The following is a 26677-nucleotide window of genomic DNA, read 5'->3' on the forward strand; positions in this document are numbered from 1 at the left end:
TTAATTTTTTTTACAAAGAATTTTTGAAGATAATGCAGTATAAAAATAAAATGAATCACATTCCTACTTGGAACATTAAGAAACATGTTTAGCAAAATCAGTGCCCAAACTGTAAATTTACAAATTCTAATAAAAAAATAGCAAAGATACAAATAGGTTCAGCTGGGTATGGAACAGCTGCCCCAGGTGTTAATACAGACATACACACACACACATATATAATAGATTGGATCCAGACTTAAATCGTCCTCTTATGGAAGGGGAGATGTCATTTCTGCCATCTCCCCCTTCCTGCTGCAGACTTCCAATTTGTCCCTCATGCCAATTCTGAGGGTCCTCAGTGCTCCAGGAACAGTATTTTGGGTGATCATTGGGCTGCAGATGAGGAGGAAAAGGCAAGTTCTGTTCTGCTTACAGAAGTGTGTGTTCTACTAGTGGAAAGTTTAGACTGGCTCCAACCCATTATTTTGTATTTAGAAACCGATTGGGATTTGAACTGTGTCTTCCTAATTTCAATTAGCACATTTTCAGTCATGTTTTGAATTCCTGATCACCGAATCACTTCTGTATTTTTACAGATTTCTCTTCCTTCCAAGTACCAACCAGAGGACCCACCACCTTATGCAAAACTGAAAAACACCTTAAGATGTTTTGACTTTAATCTTGCGAGTCATTTCAAGTAGACTTCATGTTCTTTCTCTGGAGCCTTCAAAGGACAAAGTTTAGTGAAAAGGTGGGTAATATCTGTTCCTTAAACTGGCTTGGTTAGTGCGAAAATATGATCAAGCAGCCACGTTTGCACTTGGATGCGTTTTCTCGATACGTGGAATTGGGCACGGTTACTGCACATCCACAGATTCAAAACTTCAGAAATCCATTTGTATATCTAAAAGAAAGAGAAGAGACAAACTGAATCTTTTTTAATGCAAGACTTTGAAATTACTGGCATGTCGTACAACAGATGACATGGCTGACAATGTGGCGGGTGATGGAGAAAATTTCAGAGTAAAAAAAAAAGTTATACAGTTTGAAAAACCAGATTATGTCGCCCAAATGAAGGAGTAGTAAATAATTTCCCCCCATAACAGGTGATCGATGGCTGTGAAACAAGAACATACTTCTAGCTGTCCCATTTTCTAGACTCTGCCTCTTCTGTCCACATTTACTCATTTACTGTGCAATCCCAAACAGAGTTACATTCTTGTAAGCCTATTGAAGTTCATGGACTTAGAAGGGTGTAACCCTTCTTAGGACTGCTTGTTAGAGAATTTACTGCTCACCTTTCTAGTCCACAGATTGTCCAAAACAGCTTATGGTAAAGAACAACACTAACTACAAACACGATAATAATCAAACATTAAAAAAATCCAAATCAGTTCAAAAAAGCAGGAACAAAACGCTGCAAAATAAAAACCCATAGCAGTAGTCTAAAAACATAGCAGCTACATTAAAAAATAATCTCACTGCTAGCAAAGCTTTTTTTTAAAATGAAAAAATCATGTAATTTAAAGGACAATATAAAATAAGCAAGTTATACCAGATGACCTGCATGCCCAGGAGCAGAGGAGTTCCACAACCTGAAAGCGAGTGCTGAAAAACTTATCCGAGGTGCCCATGGCCTCTGATCATAGAGGCTCTCATAACAAGGCGATACTGGCTGATCTCAGATTCATACAGCTGTACTCAAGCTGCTTATAGCTTTAAAAATCAAAACCTGCACTTTGAGTTGAGCCCAGAAAACAATAGGGAGCCACTCGGTTAAGTACTGCACTGGTAGGAGGTTTTTTGTTGAGGAAGAAACTGTTGATACTTTATGTGACACATTTTGCACCCACTGAAATTTCCAGCCAGTTTTCAAGGGCAACTCCATGCAGAATGCTTCACAGTTTATTTTATTTTTATTTATTTATCTTACCGTATTTGTATTCCGCCCTCCCCGCAAGCAGGCTCAGGGCGGATAACAGCATTAAAAACATTCCATATAAAACATTTAAAAGCATCATACAAAAATATGAAATAGCAGCACTCTTTTTCTTGATGGCGGCAATACAGTTAATAACAAATAGTGCAACAGTACAGTTGAACATAGCAGCAGCTTAAGAACAGTGGTGGGCAGCTCTCATAGGGAGGGGGGTAGATGTTGTATCCTCCAGCCAGCGGAGGCCCAGCCTCAGCCATAAGCCTGGCGGAACAACTCTGTCTTACAGGCCTGGCGGAAAGATAGTAGATTCTGCCGGGCCCTGGTCTCGATAGACAGAGTGTTCCACCAGGTAGGAGCCAGGACTGAGAAAGCTCTGGCTCACCTTGATCCAGGAGAATATATTGCAGACTGGGGGAAATTGAAACAATATCTAGAAAAAAAATGGGATGTGAAAGGAGGACTGTGGCAGTTTGAGAACTATTAATTTGTGATTTCTTAAATAGAAGAGAGAAGTAACTTTACCACTAATGGGAAAATTTAGCTATTAATTAACCTAAGCTAGTATTACTATTAAGAGATGTTATCAAAAATATACAGTTTAAACAGTGATGTAGAGAATGGATATATTAGTGGATTTGATAGAGTATATATATAAGAGAATTTGAATATGCTTAGAGTAAGAGATATAATACATATATGATTTAGAAGAATTTAATGGAAAATAAGTTAAGTAATAAGATAGGTTAAGGGTTGGAAAGCTGTTGGAAGTCTACGAGGAGGGAGGAGGGAAAGGGTGGCGGTTGAAATAAATTAGGTATGATGGGAAATGTATGTAATAACTATGTACTCACCAATAAAAAATTTTTAAAAAAGCAAAAAAGCTCTGGCTCTAGTCAAGGCAGGCAGGCCTCCTTGGAGCCAGGGACTGATAACAATTTCTTTTCTCCCAATTGGAGGGTCCTCTGGGGAATATACGGGGAGAGACGGTCCCTCAGGTACGCTGGCCCCAGTCTGCACAGGGCCTTATAGGTCAATACCAAGACCTTGAACCTGATCCGATACTCCACTGGCAACCAATGCAGCTCGCGCAATGTTGGTGTAATATGCACCCTATTTGGTGCTTTCATAATGCTTCATTTTCTTTCATAATTTGCTTCATTTATACCCTGCCTTTCTCCCCAATAAGGACTCAAAGCAGTTTACATCATTCTCCTCAATTTTTCCCTCACAACCCTGTGAAGAAGGTTAGGTGGAGAGTATGTGAATGGCCCAAGGTCACTCAGTGAGTTTTCATGGCAGGGTGGGGATTCAGATTTCTCCCACATGCCAGTTTCTGGGCCAAAGTTTTCCCTGTACAGAATCCCTAGCAATCTAATAGGAATTATGGTACTTCTGTCTGTCTGTCTGTTAAAAACAGGGCACTTCCAAATATAGCAGCCCTGTTGTCCCCCCTGCACCGATCCCCCGTGACATGTACTTCAACTTCCCTGTGCATTTCTTTACCCTTTGTGACTGGCTGCTGCTGGTGGGGGCAGGGATTCTCACAGCATAACAAACACAGCAGAAAAAAATTGTATTGCTTGTTGTAGAGGGGGAAACGGAACTCAAGGCTATTTTCGACAGCAGTTACACATTTCTTAGAACACAGAGTTCCACCCCAAGTTTCATTCACAGAATGTAATAAGTCACGCTCCATCGATGGATATTAGAATAACTGGGTCATTTTTTTTCAAAAGATCAGAGACACTGATGTTGAGAAGTATATTTGTTATCTAAAGTGAGGCTCTGGCGCTTTCACGGAAGCTGTTTGGGGGAACCCTATTAGAACGATTCCACACAGGCAAGTGTGACCTGGGCAGCATCGCAAGCAACACGGAGACAGAAAGCACAACCCAGTGCAGTCCTTCCTGCCGAAGCCTTACCATTGGCCTTAGGATGTTCTCTTTTCTGAGATTTATCCATCTCCTCCAGAAACTGTTCAAAAACTTTCACATACGGAGCCAGACTGGTTTTCTTGTAACCTGTAAGGGGATGGGGGGGACACACATGGGTCAGTTCAGTCTAGGATGAACACCCTGAATTATTTTAACAGAATAATATATAACCCCCAGGGGCAGCACCGGAGGCAGCTGTTTCCAAATGGTCAGGGCCTGGGAGAGCAGGGGGTCAACAAATGTGCCTGCCACTGAAATATAAACCAATTCTGAAGTCCTGTTTGACTAGAGGGCAAACTTACCCTCCTCTCCAGGTCTAGGCTGGGATTGTCCCTGCTCCTCAGGGTCAGACCCACTGTGTTTCTTCGGGACCCTGAGAAGAGCGGGGCTTTCTCTAACTTCACACCAATTTCAGAAAGACTTGGAAAGCAGTCAGATGCCTGCATATTGATGAAATCCCTGCCCTTCTTCAGTTTCTGTAGAAAGACAGGGGCTCTCTGGGACTATGCCTTTAGAGTACATTGGACTTGGAAGCGCTGATGTTGTTACAGACCAGTCCTCGGGAGAGGTACAGGAACTGTAGTGAGCGCTATGACAAGGCCTACCAAACCTTGTGGACTAGTGTGTTTCCATTGTTCCTCTGGCGAGGAGAGGCCAACCAGTACAGCAATGCAATGTCTGGACAGACACAAGAAAAACATTGCCCGTTTTCCCTTCTGACCCTTTTAACACTGCTGAGGCCCCCTGAACTGGCAACCCAAAGTAGTGGGCAAATGTTCAATCTGCTGATATTTGGGGAAAGACCATGAGCTCCTCAGCAGATTCTACAGAAGACTGTATGTGAGGTAGATGGCTGTGGCAAGGCTGTAGTCTGGGATTGTCCGGGCAATTCAAAATGGCCGCTTTGGTGGTTTTGGATTCTCCCTCCCCTTTTAAGTTTTCCTCCAAAAACTCTACACCAGCCCTGAAATGCCCCTCCCCACCTAGTAGATTTTTTGATCTGCACCTGGAGATGGGAGGCTTATGGCTATCAGATATATGATCATTTCAATGGAGTGCTTGAACTGTGCCAGTTTCTCAGAAGCCCAAATAAGATGTCCATTTTTTGATGACCTGCACAGCTTCTTACCCCTTCTCACGACTAACAAAACCAGCATAAGTTACACCAAGTAGTAGACCTGTGCACATTTTGATAATTTATGCAAGATCCACACATTGGTCCAGAATTTTGTGTTGCCCAGATGCAGAAAATTTTACTTTATTTAATACACACGCCCTCGAGAAGACCAAAGAAAATTATAGCAATCACTATGGCGATTTCTCAGGGTCTTCTGCACTCACCTCTATTCCTGCGAGGGCTTTCTGGCACCCCATCCTTTTGCTCTTCTTCCCCCTGGTCATTGCCAGTTTTATCCAGTTCACAGCACAGTTGGCTAAAAATAGCAAAAAACAGTGAAAGGAAATTCACAAAACTGGTTTAGGGTCATTAACAGTGCAATCCTACGGAGAGTTACTCCAGTCTAAGCCCACTGAGGTCAATGGCCTTAGACTGGAGTATCCATAGGATTGCACTGTAATTGTTGTAAGATGGCAGTCAATATACTTCTGTCCAATGTAGTGATAAAAACTGCATGTTGTCCATGTTAGCAACAGACATTAGAATGCTGAGAAGCCTACGGCAAGTAATTATCCCTTTCTGCCAAAGAGCTGCACAGAGCCACTATAGACAGCATGCTGTCTCAATAGACTGCACAGGCAACATCTGTAACTTTGGGCAGGACAGCTACACAATGGCTCTGTATTGATACTGCAGTCCAGATGGAAGTGTTAGAATTGAGGACACACAACAGCTTCACAGTTCTGTGCCGTGTCTTATGCTACGTTTTGTAAGTTTGACAAACCACTCAAGTCCTCCCTTTGGGAGTGGACTCTTGTTTGGGCCCATAAAAATCTTAAGAACAAACTGTGAGCAGGGCTGAGACCTTAAGCTATGTCAAGTTTAAAAGCAGCTCCGTATTATTATCAAAACCCTAAAACTTAGTATTTTTTATTTAGAGGCCCTAAACTGTAGCTTGCTTGGCTTGTGCATCAATTCAGCTCTGATCAATCTAAATATCATATTTTTGCTGTCTAATGTGTGACACAGAGTAACCAGATTTGCAGTGACAGTTCAGAAACTCAGGCCTACATAGTGAATATTTTTGCTGAAAAGCTGTTCCCAATAGTAAACTTGTCTTTTGTGTTTGCTGTGGACCGCATACACAATAACCACTCCACAGTTGCAATTTGGCTCCCATGCGCTTGGAAACTTTAAAAAAACCACACTTGAGGCTGTGAACATGAAACTCCCAGCATATGATTTACAAGCACCCAAGTGTGATATGGCCAGCTGAGAGTGTAACTGTGGCATGGAAAAAAACCTCTTGCTACAGATCCACTCTGAGCCAGTGTAGTGTTGTGGTCAGAATGGGTGGAAATACAATGGCCGTTTCCGCACATCCTAACGTTGCCCAACCCTCACGGAACGAGGGCGGCTTCATGGCCCGATTTCTGACGTCATCGTGCCACAATCCTGTTTTCGTGGCGTGATGATGTCAGAAATTGTGCCACGAAGACACCCTCGTCCTGTGAGGGTTGCACGACGTTAGGATGTGTGGAAATGACCAGTGTCTTGTGTACAGAGAAGGCAGAAGACACAGAATACCTGCAGGGGGTAAGATACTGGGGTATTCCGTATAGCAGGGGTCCTCAAACTTTTTAAACAGGGGGCCAGTTCACTGTCCCTCAGATCGTTGGAGGGCCGGACTAAAAAAAAACTATGAACAAATTCCTATGCACACTGCACATATCTTATTTTGAAGTAAAAAAACAAAACGGGAACAAATACAATATTTAAAATGAAGAACAAGTAAAGTTAAATCAACAAACTTACCAGGATTTCAATGGGAACTATGGGCCTGCTTTTGGCTAATGAGATTGTCAACCAACTTTAAAAAAAAAGGCTCTCCTAACTTCAAAAAAAAAAGGCGCCCCCTATCTGCAAAAAAAGACCTCCTAACTTCAGGAAAAAAAGGCCCCCCTTAACCGCAAAAAAAAGATCACACCCGAGACTGAGAGGAGGAGTCGAGAGACAGAGAGAAGGAGGGGAGTCGGAGAGTGCGGCGCACATTCCACACATGCGCACTGTGGGCCTGGGACGAGTTGGCTGCTAAGCAGGACAGGCAGTGGCGGCAAAAACACCCGGCGGGCTGGATAGATGTCCTCGGCGGGCCGCATGTGGCCCGCGGGCCGTAGTTTGAGGACCCCTGCCGTATAGGGATAGACTGTGTGACTGTACTCTGAGGGAACCCGATTCAATCTCACATATTCTTTTTCGCTGCCCCAAATATTCTGTTATGCGCAGTTTATTGATTCGTCCCCTTTTTCCTGTGCAGAGGGATTTTTTGGATAAGGATCTAAAATTTCTTAGCAGGCAAGAGTCCAGCAATAACTCTATCCGTTGCTGAATTCCTGGCTTATGTGTGGAAGTCAAGGGTAACATTTTATAAAGCCTCCTACAACTGTGCTGTATCTCGAGGTAATTTTGCTGCCTGGGGACACGATTGTGCTGCCCTATGAACTTATTCTACAACATTTCTCCTGCTCCGTCTGTATTATTTATGCCAATAAAGGTCGTTGCTGTGTGTGTGAATACCTGCTGAGGGTAGCAAATCTGACAGTTAGATAGATAACAAATTAAGATCTTTCTTCCTCTTCTGTCCTCCTTGCATGTCTCCAGATTGGAATTCTTAGGCTACTTCCTGCTTCTTCCTGGGAGTCCCTCTCTCCCAGTATCTATTCTGTTTCTCCCTTTTCTGTTAAAGTTGTAGTTCCTGAATGAACTCTCTTCATTCACTCCTTAATCAGATTCAAGGTCATTCCTAAGATATACCAGAGCCTACAAGAATTTGGGCTCCACAGTCATGAAATTCACTGGATGACTTTGGGTCAGCCATTCTTTCTCAGCCTAACCCTACCTCGCAAGGCTCCTGCGCAGATAAAATGGTAGATGGAAAAATCACATATGCTACCCTGAGTCTTCTGGAGGAAAGGTAGGATAAAGTTGCAAAATAAAGACCATTCAAGAGGCAGCATGTGCTCCCACCACCCTGATCCCTTATACTACAAGGCTATTACCCCAAAGAAAATGAACCATACCTTATAGTGGGAACAGCAAATGGATCAAAATCATCCAGTTTCCGCAGGTCAATTGGAACTGAAATACGGCCTGGAAGAGGCACAAAGCAGAATCATTCTCTTGACTTCCCCTGCCCCAACCCATTAGCGCTGGCGTTGAGCGAGATAAAGGACGTCCTAGATTATATCCAACTACTATTTTCTGCAGTTGGAAGGCCGTTTTTGTCAAGGAGGTTGGTTTTTCCAAAATTCCCTTTCTCTCACCACTTTACCCTTGATGCTTTTCTGATCCCCAAAAGCAGAATTTCTGTAGGTGGGCGGGGGGAGGTCAATGGGCTATGGTGGGGCTCTCATCCCACCAGCTTTGCTGTACGCATGATTTGTTGGATGCAACCCACTGATGATTAGAAGCTTAACTTGCAGGAAACAAAGACGAGATGGAGCCATGGCTCAGGGGCACAGCATCTGTTTTGTATGCAGGTCCCCACTACAGTCCCCGAAATCTGCAGTTAAAAGGATCAGATGCCCGGCATGTAGGTCTGCCCTCTAAGTTAACTCAAGAGACTCCAATTGGTGCAGAATGCTGCAGCTCAGCTATTTCCAGGAGAAGCGTGCATACTACTCCCATTCTGCAGTCACTCCACTGGCTACTCATCAGTTTCCAGGCTCAATTCAAGGCATTGGCTATCACATACAAAGCTCTTCGTGTCGTATCTATGGGACCACCTCTCTTCCACCACGGCAGCTTCACTCATCTGAACAGGGTCTTCTGTAGGTGCCACCTTGCACATGGACAAAACCAACAGCTGCCTGTACATGCGCATTCTCTGTGGCGGCTCTTTATGGAACGGCCTACCTGAAGAGGTTAGGAAAGCTCTCACTCTCCTGGCTTTCCGCAAGCAATGAAAAACAATGATTCAAGAGGGCTTTAGTATAAGAAAGTGGTCGCAGTAAAGGGATAGGGACTATGGACTTTACTACTATTTGTACAATTCCTAGGTTTTCCCTGCATTTTCTATGATTTTTCCCAAACCTGCTTTCTGGCAATGCCTTGCAAAATATCACAGCAAAGCTAGGATGGCAGCCTGTGGGCAGAAAGCTCTGGATTTCCCTGCTGTTTCTCACATTAACACTGTTTCTTTACCTTTCTCATGCCAGTAAGAGGATTTTTTGAGGTTTTTTAAAAAAATCAGCAACTGACATATTGATATAAGGGCATATCAGCATGTCAAGAACTAGTTTTGAAAAAGGCTCCTCAGACCAGAGGGGGGGAAAGGGCAGCTGCAGAAACTGGGCAAGGGAAAATGCAGGAAACTCGCCATGGGGAAGCTACTGTACAGCAGCAGCAATATCATGGGAACCACAAGAAAACGTCCCCAGGTGGGAAAGGGCCTACGATCATTACAGCGACTCAAAGGAAAAGCAACGTATAATGCAAACCAATTCTCATTCTGTATTTATATCCAAAAGCAACATGCAGGTCTCCTTTCTCTTCAAAATGTTCGTTCTCAGTTTGGCGGATATACGCCATGTTAACTTAATTAAGGTTCTTGCCCTTTGTCACTTTTGTCTCTGATTTACAACAAAAGGAGAGAAAACAAACATGGTAATCGTGACCCTTTTGGTTATCAGCAGACACAGTTCCACATGCTTTTGAAAAACATGGGACGGTTGTTAAACATTTGTGTTCTGTCCTTCCAAGCTCAAAGCTATACGTACGGAATTATCCCATTTATTTTCACAACAACCTTGTAGGCAGATTAGACTGAAAGACAGTCAGTGGCCCAATGCTGAGCTTTGCAGCAGAGTTGGGTATCTAACAGCGCAATCTCATGCAGAGTTATTGCAGCCTACACTCATTTATTTCATTTAGACTGGAGTAATTCTGCATAGGATTGCATTGTAAACTTCCTGATCCGAGTTTTACTCTTCGCCACATTAAATCTCTCTTTCTTTGCTTTAAAAAAGTTGTAGCATCATGAAACTAACCTGTTTTGGGGTGAACGCTGAAAGGGCTCTTCAACAGATGGTTGATTCCTTTGCTAACGTTAATGTCCAGCCGGGGAAAGCAGTACTGCAGCATGATCTCCCAGCGTACTTTCTTGGAAAGGAAAGATGGCAACCAGATCACCTTTTGGAAGTATGCCTCTCCATCTTTACTAGAGGTAGGTTAGTCATGATTAGAGATGGGCACGAACCAAAATTAAGCACGAACCAGGCCAGTTCATGGTTCGTGAACCACGGTTCATCAGATCCCATTTCTGACAAACCGCCACGAACTTTAGGCTAGTTTGTTTGGTTCGTTTTTTGGTTTGTGATTGCAGACAGCCTGGTGCCAATCAATCAGTTTCCTAGGCAACAGGGGATGGACTTCCTGCAGACCTTCTGCTGACCCGGGAGTGACCTTCTGCTGACCCGGATGTGACGTTTTTACGAACCAAATGAACCGGTTCGCAAACCAGGGGCTGGTTCGTGAAATTTGACGAACCACAAACTGCATGGTTCGGGTTTTTTCTGGTTCGTGCCCATCTCTAGTCGTGATGCAGAATGAGTTGTGCCTTTATAGCAACCAAGAGACAATTCTGTGACCTCAAAGCCAAAAACGACAGTTTTGCAAAAGAATTTGAAGGCATCAAAGGGACCATAGACTTCACCATTGTGTTGCTTTACATATTATCTGTTGCTTTAAATATGAACTCCTATGTACTGCCTGTGCTTCATGATGTCTAATGTCAGTCCTAGAAGATTATGTTCTGTTTCATATTTCTTCTACTCTGTGTTGGATTCTTGTTGATGCTGTGTCTTTGTAAAATTGTGTCTATTTACCCTATGGCATCGTTTATGGAAATGTCCTTGATACTGATCGTGCTAATCTCATTCTGTGTAATCTGCCTTGAGTCTCAGTGAGAAAGGTGGACTATAAATGACAGAAATAAATAAAAAATCAGTGGGAAGTCTTATTGGCTATTAGCCACAAGGTATAGATGGAGCTCTCTGTCTAGGGCAGTGATGCTCTGTATTCTTGGAGTTTGGGGGAGCAATCGGGGGGGTGGGCTTCTAGTGTCCCTTCCCCGCTGGCAGACCTCCTGAGGACACCTGGTTTCTGGCCACTGTGTGACACAGAGTGGTTGGACTGGATGGGCCATTGGCCTGATCCAACATGGCTTCTCTTATGTTCTTAAGTGCTGAGAAGATGTCTCTTATGTTCTTAAGTGCTTTCTCCAGCACCTGGTCCCTAGTAGGCTGACTAGTCATCATCTGCACGTACCCCAGCACATTCCGAGGCTCTTAAAGTAAGAAGCAGATCTGGCTCGAGAGGACGGAAAGGCCTCAATGTCTGGCTCAAAAGTGATTCCATTCTTATGCAGCACTCAAGAAGATCAGAGGCAAAGTTTAGGAGGCTCCTGGTTTATATACGCCATCTCTTCTGGATGAAGGATTGCCTTGCCCAAAGCTCCCAAAATCTTTAAGCTAGGATTTATCTAATTATCCTGGAGCGACATCTCTCCTCCCGTGAAGAATTAATGCACTGTCCCCCAATAAGCTTGCTGCTACAGCTCGCTGCTTCCCAGACTTCAGAAGCCAGACATCCAGTGGAAGTTCACCACTTAGAACCCAGCTGTCAATCTTTCCTCCCAGACAGAAGTGAAAGGTTTTTCTTCCTTCCAGCCCTGCTCATCAGAGAGAAACATGAAACATTCCCTCCCACCCCCCGCCCATTTACTTACATTCAGCTTTTCTGTCTTGTTTTTCAAAAGCTCCCAGCGCTGAACTGAATCGCGCTTTTTACAGAATTCCTTCTGAAGTGTCTCTCGAACTGGTGGCCAAGTTGTTAAGGACTCTGAAGTCTGGTTTAAGATATTTTGTGCCTAAGGGTGAAAGGCCAAATAGCACCCTCTTGTCTTTTAAAGTTACTTTTTAAAATTATTTTTAACTATATCCCATTTCACTTTTCTCCCTGACCGGGAACCTAAAGTGGCTTTTCACATCGTCCCCCCCCCCTCCACTTAATCCTCACAACAGCCAGCTTGTGACATGCAAATTAGGCTGAGAGATTGTGATGGGCCCAGGGTCACCTGATAGGCTTCCATGTTGTGCAAGGGATTCACACCCGGACATCCCAGGCCCTAATCCTACACTCTAACTACCACTCTACACCAGCCGTACTTGCCAGTTCCATTTCTGTACTATTGTTTCCATGTTAATGCTTTTAAATAATATGCACACATATTCCACATAATATCCTTGTCGACAAGTTGGTAAAATGTGGTTTGGATCCTATTACTATTAAGTGGATCTGTAACTGGTTGACTGCATACTTATGGGACCACCTCTCCCATTATGCCCCCCATAAGGCCTTGCACTCTGCAACTTCTGGTGGTCCCTGGACCGAGGGACTTTTGGCTGGCCTCAGCTAGGGCCAGGGCCTTTTCTGCCCTGGCCCCGGCCTGGTGGAATGTTCTCCCAATGGAGATCCGGGCCCTGCAGGACCTTTTACAGCTCCGCAGGGCCTACAAGACGGAGCTGTTCCGCCGGGCCTTTGACTAGGGGTCAGCTTTTTGTCCCCTCTTCTGACCGCCACACCCTCCTTTAGCAGCCGCCTTGGAGTTACATCATGGTAGTACTCGTGGCTGTGGTGACTCTGTAGTGGTCAGATTTGTTTGGTGGCGCCTGGATTCTTATACTGCTGATATAAAATTGTGTATCAATATTGATATTTATACTATTTGTAATGTTTTATTGTATTTTTAATAATATATTTGTTGGAAGCCACCCTGAACCCGCTAGTGGGAAGAGCGGGGTATAAATTGAATAAATAAATTGTTAATGCACCCTTTTCTGTAAATAAAGTTTGCTGTTTTCAAAGGTAGACATTTGAGAGAGTTTTTAATATGTGCTGAGGTTTAATTACGATGGAAATGAGGTGGGGCTTGGGTTTTTTTTGCAGTATATTACTCATTCTTATATAGCAGTAATGTTTTTTCTGATAGTACACATTTTTAAAGACACCCCCACGGAATACTTTTCAAATTCTTTGGGGATTTTTACAGCATACCTTTGAAAGAAAGGGATTTTCATAAGAAGCTTTATCATATCTTTTTGGGCTTTGCCCTTCTCTCTGGTGTTTAATGTGGCCTCCACTGTTTCCTTTGCTGACCCCCCCGCCCCACATCAACATACCCAAGGCTCAGCTCAAATTCATTTCAAGGGGGCTTGCACAAAAGAATTCTTTGGCCTCCCAGATCCTCGTCAGACACTCTAAATTCCATTTCACATTGGCTATCACCTGATTGCATGCGGTGGGTCACATTCTTTAGATGCTCACCTATGTAAAATCCCCCCAAGTAGAAAATCAGCACAGAAAAGGAGCAGGTTGGGTTAGAATCTCCCCAATATATATTAGGGTTTTAAAAAATGTCTATGAATTTTTTCTTTAAAAGATCATAGTGGTATATTCACTGCCGGCGCCAGGGTTTCTGGTGCCTGCGGCCACCCCACCTCCCACACACGTGCACCACAGACTGTGTGATGACATCATCATGCAGCACAAGCCGGGGGCATTGGCCGGCGGATGGCTGGGGTGGCGGGCAGAGGCTGCTCCACGCTCTGCCCCGGCAGCGGCTCATGGCTGCTGTGCCCGACCGGGGGCGTGTGGCGGCGATGGCGGCACAGGGCTGGCTGGCTGCAGCAGCTGCGGCCCAGCCACGCCAGCTCCGCGGTGCGCGCCTCTGCCCCCGACACCCCCTCCGGTGCCCTCATGCTGAGGCCACCGCCTACCTGGCCTCAATGGGCGCGCCAGCCCTGGGTACATTCCAATCTACTGCCTTTCGATTCTGCCACTTCATTTTGCTTCATATTCAGATCAGGCTTCACACTTGAGAAATCTTGAGTCTCAACCAAAAATTAAGAGCCAGCAAGATTTTTCTAGGAGCCATGAGAAGTGTCCTTGCTTCCTGACTGGGGCATCAACTCAAGTGCCCATCCCCAGGCCCAATTTTTTTAGGTGTCGTGACTATTTATGAGCAGGGCACCAACAAGTAATGGAAAACTATTCTCCCTAGCGAGTCATGTGCCCCCCTAACCGTTCAGAATACCCCCAAAGGATATTTTCTGGGACCAGAGCCAACACTTTATCATAGCTGTCTTTGTTTCCAAGTATGTCCTGACCCACAAGAGCATACTCTTCGAAGTATTCCTCCACCACGTTTAGTGATTCCCTAAAAATAAGAGGGAGAACATCAGCAACACTCCTGGAACTCCTGAACTTTTAATTCTTTGCAGAAAAGGGAAATTTGCTTGTGACAGAGAGGCGAGAAAAGCTGCACTCACGGAAATTCCCTCCTTGGCATTTCATTTGCCCTTGCTCGGTACTGGGGAATCAGATTTCTAAAAGGAATCAAAAGGCTGTTCTCTTAGTTCAGTGAGAACGGGGAAGGTTTTTTATTAACCTATACTCTTTTCACCTGCAAGTGAAAAACAGAACTCCCCTAAAAAACTGCATTAAGTACAGATGTCCTTTCGGGGCACCAAGAGGAGCCAAAGAGCTCTTTCTGTGTTACAAACTATCAATCTTTTCTCTGGAAAGCAGACGCTGTTCCTGTTCAACTCTGTGGGAAAAAAGTTGCCCGTTAACCTCACCAGTAGCGACAACCGTGGCACCAACTTGCCTCCTTTCTTCATCAGATACCCACAATGCACCATGCTTCTCAAGCATAATTTAAAGAACGGAGGTTGCGGCCCTGAGCTCACACATGCCCCACAGTCTTCCATTGTCTCATGAACTGACCTGACGAAGGGGTGAATGGAGTCGGCGAGGGTCACTTTCTTGATGGTCTCTTCGCCACCCTACAAAGAATTTTTTTAAATGTGCAAAAGTGAACAGAGGATTTCCTGCCTGTTTTTCCTATGCAGAGCTGCAAGTTATTATTACTATTATTTCAATTTATAAAGTTTCCAGGCAGCACAGCACTGATTCTTAAAAAGTGAGAGCACAGTGTTGGATCTTCTTTTCTTTTGCCTTGCCTGCGCTTTCCCCCCTCCTCTCAAGGATCCTCTTTCTAGAGCACCTGAAGCTGAACTCAGCATCAAGATCAACATGGCTTCACTCCCATTGGCTCAGAGAAGTGGGGAGGGGCCAAGTTATCACCACAGCACTATAGCTAAAAGCAAGGCCAAGGCCTGGCCCGGGTAATGGCAATATGGTGGCCTTGGATTTTGGTGATGTGGGCTTTTTCCAAGGCACAGGATGAGGAAAAAAAATGCAAAGGCAAAACTATTAAGATGTAGCATTATGTCACAGAAAGGTTCCAGTTCCCAACACAGTTCAAGACCTTTATCAGAGGAAGTTGTTCCAACAGGGTGGAAAACATTTTCGCATCTTCTGGTGAAACATCAGCCATGTCTGGAGATATAACCCCTCAACAGAAGGAGATGCGATGAGTCTGCCCGTCGAGCACATTTCCATGTAAAGCTTGAAACGCACGGGGATCTTTTCTGTTAACAATGCTGCATCTTATTGGCTTTGCCTCCCTGTATTTTTTTTAGATTTGGGCATAAAGCCCTCCTCCCTTCTTTGGCGTAGTGGTTAAGAGTGCAGGACTCTAATCTGGAGAGCCGGGTTTGATTCCCCATTCCTCCGCCTGGAGCCAGCTGGGTGACCTTGGGCTAGTCACAGCTCTCTCAGACCTCTCTCAGCCTCACCTACCTCACAGGGTGATTGTTGTTGTGGGGATAATAATAACATATTTTGTAAACTGTTCTGAGTGGGCATTAAGTTGTCCTGAAGGGCGGTATATAAATCAAATGTTGTTGTTGTTGTTATTATTAACTGCTATTAATAACTGCTATTAATAACTGCTATTATTAACAGCTATATGCAAAGGAGAGAGCCCTTGTACCTTTAATAATGGAGTTAAAAAACTGTTTTTTAACCCATGCACCTGTCAAAATCCTTTCTTCTATGGGACTATTAAAAGCACAAGGGCTCTACCTATCATAGTATCTGGTCACCTTAGTATAACGGTTGCATTCACAGCTGACCAGACAATGCCAACTGCTTGGAAACTGAATGAAACCTCCTTTCATTCTCACTTGGTTGTGACAGGCTAGGCTACAAAACAAAGGGCATAAACTCTCCTGTTTTGTATAGAGAGGAGAGGAAAGACACCTGCACAGATATCCTTTTACAGTGCTCTGAAGAAGTCATCTCCAGAATACACGGCTACCTTCCATGCTGCAGACAGGTGCAAGATGGGCTCATGCCACACACAGACTCACTCACACTTTGTTGAGTGAGTCCGTGCGTATTTTCTGGGAAAAGAGGTGGTGGAACTCAGGACCGCGCATTGACGTCACTTTGGGTCAGCTGGAACAAGGGGGGAGTTTTTTAAAGTTTAAATCGCCCTCGGCGAAAATGGTCACATGGCTGGTGGCCCCGCCCCCTGATCTCCAGACAGAGGGGAGTTGAGATTGCCCTCCGTGCCAGCTCCCCTCTGTCTGGAGATCAGGGGGCGGGGCCACCGGCCATGTGACCATTTTCAAGAGGTGCCGGAACTCCGTTCCGCTGCGTTCCCGCTGAAAAAAAGCCCTGCATATGACCATCCTCAACCTGTGGATTTGGGCTAATGCAAACAGCCATTTCAAGGTTTTGTAGCTCTTCTGTACAATCCTTAAAAATCTCAACCTGCTTTTAAACTAGAAGATAGTTCTATGGTTAACTATCATCCATCTTAGCAAAATGACTGAAAATGCCTCTGATTGTCAGATGTTGGGGAGCCGTCAGCAGGCAAAGGCTGTTACCATCTTGTGGACTTCCCTACGGCACCTGAGTAGCACTTGTTAGAAACAGGAAGCCGAACTAGATGGGCTATTGGTCTGGACCAGCACGACTATTCTTATGAGCTCTAGCAATGAATGTAGCAAGATAAATTCCTGTTCTAAGAGAGAGAGACTGAAGATAGTTTTATTTTTTAGGATTATTTATCTGCAGAGTATGGTAACAGTTTTAACTAAATCTTTTCTCTCTTTTTATGTTGATAGGAACTGTGGTTTGTATATGTGATCTTTTTCTTGCTGGTCATTTGACCGTAATAAATCTGAAATCTGATTCTGAATTATAATACTCATTTAGTAACTTGAGACCAGGGCAGTATATTTCTGGAAAAGGAAAGGCTATTAAAATGGACAGTCCTATGTTTGCAATTATAGATATTGTTACAATCTAAGTTACAAATGTAATCTTATTTAAGCACTGTTTAAGCACTGTTATTTCTTGAGTGTTATCAATTCCTGTTCTAATTTCCTATTGTGATATCCAAAGATCCCTTCTATGGAGAACAACCGTGCTCCCCTCTGAAATGAATTCATTCCTAACGTCTGTTTGGATATGACCAATCAGCACCACATTCGGTGGAACATTAACTCCCTAGTCAAATTCCATCTCCTTCTTTCCTGAAAGTACCGTACCTTCACCAGGGTGAGATATTCCACTGCTGCAGAGCGGAGAGTCGTAGACCACTTCCTGACAAAATCGTCACACACCCAGCAATGCACCCCTCTACGTCCTGAATATACCCAGAGTCGGTGCTTGATTCCAAAATCCTCTGGTGGGACAGGAGGGAGAACAGAAAACAACAGTGAGCATGTACTCAAGGAGTCTTCACTGCACTTCACACATTTTCTTAATAATCCTTACAGAAAACCTTTAAGGTTGGTTAGCATTATCAGTGCCATATTGCAGAAGGGTGGGGTGGGGCCAAGGCTGAGAGAATTAGGACTTACTTAAGGCCACCTAGTTGAGGTCATGGTTAAGAGGAGATTGGAACCAACAACCTCTTGGCTCTCAGTTCTCACTCATCACCAAATACTACACCAGCTCCTTTACTGGTATTATTAATAATCAGGGCTTTTTTTCTGGGGAAAGAGGTGGTGGAACTCAGTGGGTTGCCCTCAGAGAAAATGGTCACATGGCTGGTGGCCCCACCCCCTGATCTCCAGACAGAGGGGAGTTGAGATTGCCCTCCGCGCCGCTTGGCGGCGTGGAGGGCAATCTCAGCTCCCCTCTGTCTGGAGATCAGGGGGCGGGGCCACCAGCCATGTGACCATTTTCAAGAGGTTCCGGAACTCCGTTCCCCCATGTTCCCCCTGAAAAAAAGCCCTGTTAATAATAATACACATAGGAAAATCAATATCAACAACTAATAAATACTAAAAAGAATGTTTAACTATAACATAAAATAACAAAATATTTTGTCATGTCCTATCAACAGATACAAAATAGTAAGCGGCAGCAATCTACTGCTGTCTATCTCTAAATTTATTATATATTTATTTACTTATTTTATTCGATTTGTATTCCACCCTCCCCGCACCAGCAGGCTCAGGGCCAACCCTTCTCCGAAGGATTCAGGACAGCATTTATGGCTCCTCTCACTTTTTTATCCCCACAACAACCCTTTCAGGTAGGTCAGGTTGAGTGTGCACAACTAGCCCAAATTCATCCAGCAAACTTTATGACACATTTGAACCCATTCTAGCCACAGTATCGCACAGGTTTACAGAAAGAAGCTTAGGCCAATTGGCCTGATAATGATAACAAAGCTGAAGGAGGTATAAAAGGGAGCCAGGGAGCCCACATAATAGGAAGGAAGATTATAAAAGTAGGCTGGGCTGGATACACATCTACCCCAGATTAAGGACAAGAGACTGTAGACAAGAGAGATGGGATAGGTGCCCTCCAAGAAATGTGATCTGGTAACTAAGCAAAATGAGCCTTACACCTCCTTTTCTATACACAACCACAACTTTGTGGAACTACAGAAAGCAGCATCCGTTGGGTCCCATTTTTAATGTTTTCCTTTACATGCCTCTTCTTTTATGCCCTTTTCCATTACGTAACAACTGCATCACAAATCATCACGACACATGGATGGCTCTGAATAATAAATAATGAAAACACTCCCACACCATGCTGGGAAACAGTGTGGTATAATAGTTATGATCGGGGGTTTTTTTTCTGGGAAAAGAGGTGAACTCAGTGGTTTGCCCTTGGAGAAAATGGTCACATGGCTGGTGGCCCTGCCCCCTGATCTCCCGACAGAGGGGAGTTTAGACTGCCTTCCCAATCTAAACTCCCCTCTGTCTGGAGATCAGGGGGCGGGGCCACCAGCCATGTGACCATTTTCAAGAGGTTCCGGAACTCCGTTCCCCCATGTTCCCCCTGAAAAAAAGCCCTGTTAATAATAATACACATAGGAAAATCAGTATCAACAACTAATAAATACTAAAAAGAATGTTTAACTATAACATAAAATAACAAAATATTTTGTCATGTCCTATCAACAGATACAAAATAGTAAGCGGCAGCAATCTACTGCTGTCTATCTCTAAATTTATTATATATTTATTTACTTATTTTATTCGATTTGTATTCCACCCTCCCCGCACCAGCAGGCTCAGGGCCAACCCTTCTCCGAAGGATTCAGGACAGCATTTATGGCTCCTCTCACTTTTTTATCCCCACAACAACCCTTTCAGGTAGGTCAGGTTGAGTGTGCACAACTAGCCCAAATTCATCCAGCAACCTTTATGACACATTTGAACCCATTCTAGCCACAGTATCGCACAGGTTTACAGAAAGAAGCTTAGGCCAAATGGCCTGATAATGATAACAAAGCTGAAGGAGGTATAAAAGGGAGCCAGGGAGCCCACATAATAGGAAGGAAGATTATAAAAGTAGGCTGGGCTGGATACACATCTACCCCAGATTAAGGACAAGAGACTGTAGACAAGAGAGATGGGATAGGTGCCCTCCAAGAAATGTGATCTGGTAACTAAGCAAAATGAGCCTTACACCTCCTTTTCTATACACAACCACAACTTTGTGGAACTACAGAAAGCAGCATCCGTTGGGTCCCATTTTTAATGTTTTCCTTTACATGCCTCTTCTTTTATGCCCTTTTCCATTACGTAACAACTGCATCACAAATCATCACGACACATGGATGGCTCTGAATAATAAATAATGAAAACACTCCCACACCATGCTGGGAAACAGTGTGGTATAATAGTTATGATCGAGGGTTTTTTTTCTGGGAAAAGAGGTGGTGGAACTCAGTGGTTTGCCCTTGGAGAAAATGGTCACATGGCTGGTGGCCCTGCCCCCTGATCTCCCGACAGAGGGGAGTTTAGACTGCCTTCCCAATCTAAACTCCCCTCTGTCTGGAGATCAGGGGGCAGGGCCACCAGCCATGTGACTGTTTTCAAGAGGTTCCGGAACTCTGTTCCCCCGCGTTCTCCCTGAAAAAAAAGCCCTGGTTATGATGTAGAACCAAGAAGATCTGGGTTCTAATTAAGAGATGGGCACGAACCGAAATACGAACCAAAATTAAGCACGAACCAGGCTGGTTCGTCAGATCCCATTTCTGACGAATCACCATGAACTTTAGGCTGGTTTGTTTTTTGGTTTGTCACTGCAGACAGCCTGGTGCCAATCAATCAGTTTCCTAGGCAACAGGGGATGGACTTCCTTATGCTGACCCAGAAGTGATCTTCCGCTGGCCCGGAAGTGATTATTTTCTGACCTGGATGTGCCGTTTTCACGAACCAGTTCACGAACCAGGGGCAGGTTCGTAAAATTTGATGAACCATGAACCACATGGTTCAGGTTTTTTCCCAGTTCGTGCCCATCTCTAGTTCTAATTGCCACTTGACTGTCATCTACCTCACAAGGCTGTTGGGAGGATGAAAAAGAGGAGGGAAAGGCATTGATGTAGTTCTGAGCTTCCTTGGAGAAAAGGTACAAATGTAGGCAGACAGATTCTAGTTGACACTCAGGTTCTGGTTTTGGTAAATCTCCAGCAGAAGCTTTGCTGAAACAAACAGCAAACAGCCCCACGCCACTTACCCACAAGTGCCCTGTCTATAATGCGGATGGCTATGGTCATGAGAGTCCAGCATTTGGAGCAGATCTCAGCAGAGCTGGAGAGAGCAAGAATGAAAACAGTTAAGTACCGCTCCATTTAGTTATCACATAAAGATTGCTCTCCTAATTGTCCCATCATTCGAGGCAACTTACCAAAGACAACTAAGTCTTCCTGAAATGGAACAGACCTAAAAAACAGCAAAACAAACCTAGCAAGCAGGGCTTTTTTTCAGCTGGAACACCGTGGAACAGAGTTCTGGTACCTCTTGAAAATGGTCACATGGCCAGTGGCCCCGCCCCCTGATCTCCAGAGGGGAGTTCAGATTGCCCTCTGTCTGGAGATCAGGGGGCGGGGCCACTGGCCATGTGACCATTTTTGCCGATGGCAACCCACTGAGTTCTACCACCTCTTTTCCTCCCCCCAAAAGCCCTGCTAGTAAGGCAGGTGGGGAAAACAGAAGCCGTGCTAAATTAAAGATGGGAGCAACAATGCAAGCTCCTCTCCCTTTTCACCTATCAGATGATGGAGCACAACGGGGCACACACGACCCTCAAAAGGGAGGCTGTTCCACAGTCCCAGGGCTTTGTCCCAGTTGTGAATTTAGGCTCTTTACAAGACGGTTTGATCTGGGACCCCCCCCCCCCCAAAACCTCAGCGTGTGAGGGGGGGGGGGAGGTTGTCTCACGTGGATAAAGAGTGGCACGGTGGCTTTTTGAAACTGCATCCGCTCAGGAGATGGCCTGCGTTGCTGTGCAGCATCCCACCTCTTGGGCTACTTCCATGCCATTCCAAAATATTCCTGCCAGCATTTTTGTTGCTCTGGAACCAAGTCACATAACTGGGACTGACCTACAAGGTACACAGATTTAAGCAGGGCTTTTTTCTGGGAAAAGAGGTGGTGGAACTCAGTGGGTTGCCGGCACAGGGGCAACTCTTGGAGGGAGGTGGTGCCCCTGGTACCACATGTGCATGCACAAAGTGCGAGCATGCTCCCAGGACCACACAATGATGTCACTTTGGGTCAGCTGGAACAGGAGGGGGGGGGGGTTAAAGTTTAAATCACCCTTGGCGAAAATGGTCATATGGCTGGTGGCCCCGCCCCCTGATCTCCAGACAGAGGGGAGTTTAGATTGCCCTCCGCGCTGCTGGCGCGGAGGGCAATCTAAACTCCCCTCTGTCTGGAGATCAGGAGACGGGGCCACTGGCTATGTGACCATTTTCAAGAGGTGCCAGAACTCCATTCCACCGCGTTCCAGCTGAAAAAGCCCTGGGTATCAGAAACAACCCATATGAAACAATAAAGCACACAATTTAATAATTAAAATCAAAAACAAGTTGCTAGTCCTCTAGTGCTGCAAGACACCAAAACATAATAATGCCTTCTGAAGCCCAGAAAGCGCTGAGGAGGACTGGTCAACACTCTACACACCTCCCTTTTCAGCTATCTGTCACAGTCATGATACCTTACCATGCAGGCTGCCTACCTCTGCATCACTAACCTAGAAAACAAATAAAAATACCTGCAGCATCGTCTGACATCATCGTAATCTGTCATGTCTATGTCAAACACGAGTTCCTTTTCCTGGGCATGGAAGGCTCCCATGTGTACCGTGTTGTGCTGGATAGGCTGCAAAGAAAATCAGAAAGGATATCACCTAATAAATAACCGTTGATGACCACGGTCTAGATTTCAGTGTTGTTGTTTCACAACAGTAACAAGACTTGACCGTAATTTGGTTATATTTCACTGTACTTGAGCTGTCAATGACCTGAGTATTTTTAATATTAATTCAAATGGGCAGCCCTTCAAGAAGGTTTTTTAAAAGTTCTGGAAATCTGTCATTTTAGCCTGGAGAAACCAATGAGAATAGCACTCTCTGCTCAATACCTCCCCAGTAAACCAACAGTCGAGAAAACTGACAGACTCTATTCCTCTAAGCTGTAAAATGGGAATAATAGTTTGTGTGACAAATTTCTAATGTTTCAAGGTACTGTCTACCACTTCATATATCTAATTCTGAACTGGGCCATAGTTTGGATGATCAGAACTGCAAAATGGGGAATTTCTCTACAAACCTGAAGGCGGTCCCACGTTTGCAGAGAAATCTGAACTCTTAAAAAAAATCACTGGGGGCTTAAAACACCCCCAAATAATAGAACCAATGCCCCTAGCTTTAAGAAAAGAATACCCACTGAGCAGTCACTATTTTGGAGGTTGCTAAGCAACAATATTGTTGACCAGGGCTTTTTTTCTGGGAAAAGAGGTGGTGGAACTCAGTGGGTTGCCCTCGGAGAAAATGGTGGTGCAGAGGGCAATCTAAACTCCCCTCTGTCTGGAGATCAGGGGGTGGGGCCACCAACCATGTGACCATTTTCAAGAGGTTCTGGAACTCCGTTCCCCCGCGTTCCCCCTGAAAAAAAGCCCTGTTGTTGAGCCTTCCAAACCTTGTTTTTTGTAAAGCAAAATGATAGAGGTGGTGGGTGAGATAGCGGAAGCAGGACTTGGATGCCAAAACAGATCTGGAAGGGGTTCCATCCCCTTCCCCTATTATGTCCTCTAATGGAGGAGGGCTTGCTGGGGGCAGGTTTGGCAGCAACCACTGGAGACTAAGTACCCATGCCACTGGACCTGGCATGACAGCCATCACCCAGCTAGTCCTGACTTTTCTTGAGAAGAAGGAAGAGAAAACTGAACACAGGGGGCAGATAAAGGTAGGTTGGCTGGTGAATGAGAAGGAGAAAAAGAAGTAGGTAAAGAAGCATGGGGACTGCCAGGAAAGAAGAAATAGTAGGGGAGGAAAAGTGAGATGCCACCTGCACGTCCTTATAGGTCCCCAGTTTTTCATTCTATAAAGTGCAACGTGAAATCCATACAGAACTGTTTTTAAAATGACATTCATCTCACTTGAAGAAAGGGGACAGAGCAGATATATGTCAAAGATTTCTTCTAATGCAGGGGTGGGCAAATTGCGGCCCGTGGGCCACATGCGGCCCGCTACAGAGTTTTTTGTGGCCCGCCAAGACAGTCAGAAAAATCCACCTTGAACCGAGATTTCCTTCTAAAATTAAATGTGCTTGCAGCTATAGATGATATGAAATTAGCACAATAAATAAATTGAATAAAACTACCATTATTTAATTTAATTTATATTTATTGATTTTTATGATACAATTTATACCTTTTCTGAAATGCAAAGTTAACTAATGAATGCAATCATTTTAAAAGGTGTGGCCCTCCGCTAACCTCCGCTCCCACAAAGTGGCCCCCGAGCCAAAACAATTGCCCACCCCTGTTCTAATGCATGAGCTCTATTGTCCTGCAGCACTCCATACCCTGTGTGAATATACGGCCCCAATGTCAATTTTGTAAGGACATGTTTTCTGGATCTCTTTTTCCAGTTCTTGGGGAGTGTTGAAAGACTGGTAACGGACATAAATATCATCATGCAGCGTGAACGAGAACTCCCGCCGCTGAAAGTAATTCTTGGATACTGCAACAGAAAGCAAAAAAAATCACATCCTAGTTATACTGAACATAGAGGCTAAGGGACAGAATTACAACTCAGGAAGTTGCAAGTTTGATCCTTGCTTCTGCCATAAACTCACAAGCCAGAGATAAGCAACCTTTTTGGCCCAAGCGCTGGAAAGCACTGTCTACCTGGGAATATGTTGCCATGCTGGCCAACGTAAGTTGGGGAGTTGCTTGAGAAGAGGGTTGTACCTGAACAGATACTTCTGGAGCAAGCCAAACTCCAGTAGTGCTGCCAACATCTCAGAGATTGGGCTGATGGCTGACAGATCGGCAAAGCGGTGATAGACATAAGCCAAACCTTTGCCCACACCAATGGCTCTAGCAGTGCTGCCAGCACCGTGACTGCTTGGGCAAAGACCTGGCTCCGGGTGCCAAGCAAAATGGTCTGGTTTGTTTCTGTCAGCATCCACGCCGGGGATTGCCTACAGCTGCCATAAGCACGCTACTATCAGCTTCAATTACAATTTAGGGGTAATAATACTGATCGCTTTTTAGAGTTATTTTAAAGGACTGCAACAAGAAATATATGTGAAAAGACATATTAAAGGTACTACATAGCGCAAAATACTATTTAATGACATCCTCATCAGCAGGGCTTTTTTTCAGCAGGAACGTGGTGGAATGGAGTTCTGGCACCTCTTGAAAATGGTCACATGGCTGGTGGCCCCGCCCCCTGATCTCCAGACAGAGGGGAGTTTAGATTGCCCTCCGCAATCTAAACTCCCCTCTGTCTGGAGATCAGGGGGCGAGGCCACCGGCCATGTGACCATTTTTGCCAAGGGCAATTTAAATTTTAAAAAACTCCCCCCTTGTTCCAGCTGACCCAAAGTGATGTCATTGTGTGGTCTTGAGTTCCACCACCTCTTTTCCCAGAAAAAAAGCCCTGCTCATCAGGAACAAATACTTTGCTAGATCACACAAAAGTCCAACCGGTCTAGCATTCTGTTTCTGACAGCAATCTGTCAAATGCCTTCAGGAAGCATATAATAATTTTGCTGAGCATCTGATACTTAATGCACATTTCCAATGTATGTGAAGGAACCATTTGGGTTTCATGGCTCATAGACATCGATAGAACTTCCTCTGTGGATCAGTCTAGCTCTTGTTTAGAAGTGCCCTAAGCTGATAGCCGTTTCCCCACTTTGTGGTACTGAATTCCGTAAGGTCATTGCTATTGTTTAAAGAAATATTGTCTTGTGTGTGCCTGGGACCTACTGGTGTCAACTTAACGAGGTGACCTCAAATTTCTTTTAATCCAGTGGCTTTTCAGTAACACTGGATATTATTAACCAGGCACACGGATTGGAGAGGGGGGTGAGCTACAAATCTTAGGGCAGCATCCAGATGCTTGGAGGAGCACGCGGGATTTTAGGAAACCCCTTCTGATAGCTAGCAGAGTTGTTTTATCCTGCCCATAAGATCAACAATTCAGACTTCTCCCCCAGAACCTTAAAAAGTGTCACAGAGCAGAGAGGCATCAAACCTAATACGCAGGAATTGGCTGACTGCCACCAGGCGCATGGGTCTCATTGGACTGGAAGCATGCCTGTGATTTCTGCATCCTATGCAGATATCGTAAATAGACCTACATAAAGCTGCTTTATCTCCAACGCTGTTTTTCTTGCAGGTGTGGGCGGGGGGGGGGGGGGAGTTCCATTCAAAGATGATGTTGCGAAGGGGGCCGCTAAGGTACTCAAGATTAAAATGTGCTGAATCATACCCTGTTACCTCCATGAGAATGCTCCAAGGTATCCCACTCGCCACCCCGAAAGCCCTTTTCTCCACATCTCATATTTCTTCAATACTGAGTAAAGGAAACTCTGGATATGCTCAGAGGTGCTCTCCATACAGGAAACTGTTTTTGGAGCCGACCTAAACATTAAGAGCTGCACTGACCCCTCCCCTCCCCATGCACCCCGCTGGTTTTCTAACTTCCCTCTATCTCCCCACGCCCCCCAAGCACCAGGACCCCAAATATCCCAGCCCCACATCTCACCGTCACCATAGCGCAGCCACCGCCCAAAGGGGCCGAAGGGGAAGACGCGGCGGTAATAGAGGGGCAGCAGGTCGGGCAAAGAGCCAGGTTCAAATTCTGCCATGCCGAAAAGAGCGAAGGGAAGAAAACGCGGGAGAAACCAGTTTCGTTTCTCACCGGTAGCCAATCAAGAGAGGCCGCGCCTTTCGTGACATC

At 44.9% G+C, this 26677-nt stretch overlaps 1 protein-coding gene across 1 annotated transcript; it reads right to left on the bottom strand.

Annotated features, from left to right (window-relative positions):
* PRIM1 (DNA primase subunit 1) lies at window positions 1-26623 on the bottom strand. Its single transcript, XM_054977416.1, has 13 exons — window positions 26483-26623; window positions 24288-24445; window positions 22475-22581; window positions 20936-21009; window positions 17497-17633; window positions 14819-14877; window positions 14140-14249; window positions 11760-11851; window positions 10021-10132; window positions 8053-8122; window positions 5197-5288; window positions 3844-3942; window positions 1-886 (listed from the first exon to the last, which is right to left on the bottom strand). Exons 1-13 carry the CDS (start codon window positions 26583-26585, stop codon window positions 867-869), a joined length of 1233 nt encoding a protein of 410 aa, XP_054833391.1. The 5' UTR covers window positions 26586-26623; the 3' UTR covers window positions 1-866.
* Between the last annotated feature and the right edge of the window lie 54 nt (window positions 26624-26677).

This window comes from Eublepharis macularius, chromosome 4, assembly GCF_028583425.1.
Source record: "Eublepharis macularius isolate TG4126 chromosome 4, MPM_Emac_v1.0, whole genome shotgun sequence".
In the NCBI taxonomy this organism is placed as follows: domain Eukaryota; kingdom Metazoa; phylum Chordata; class Lepidosauria; order Squamata; family Eublepharidae; genus Eublepharis; species Eublepharis macularius.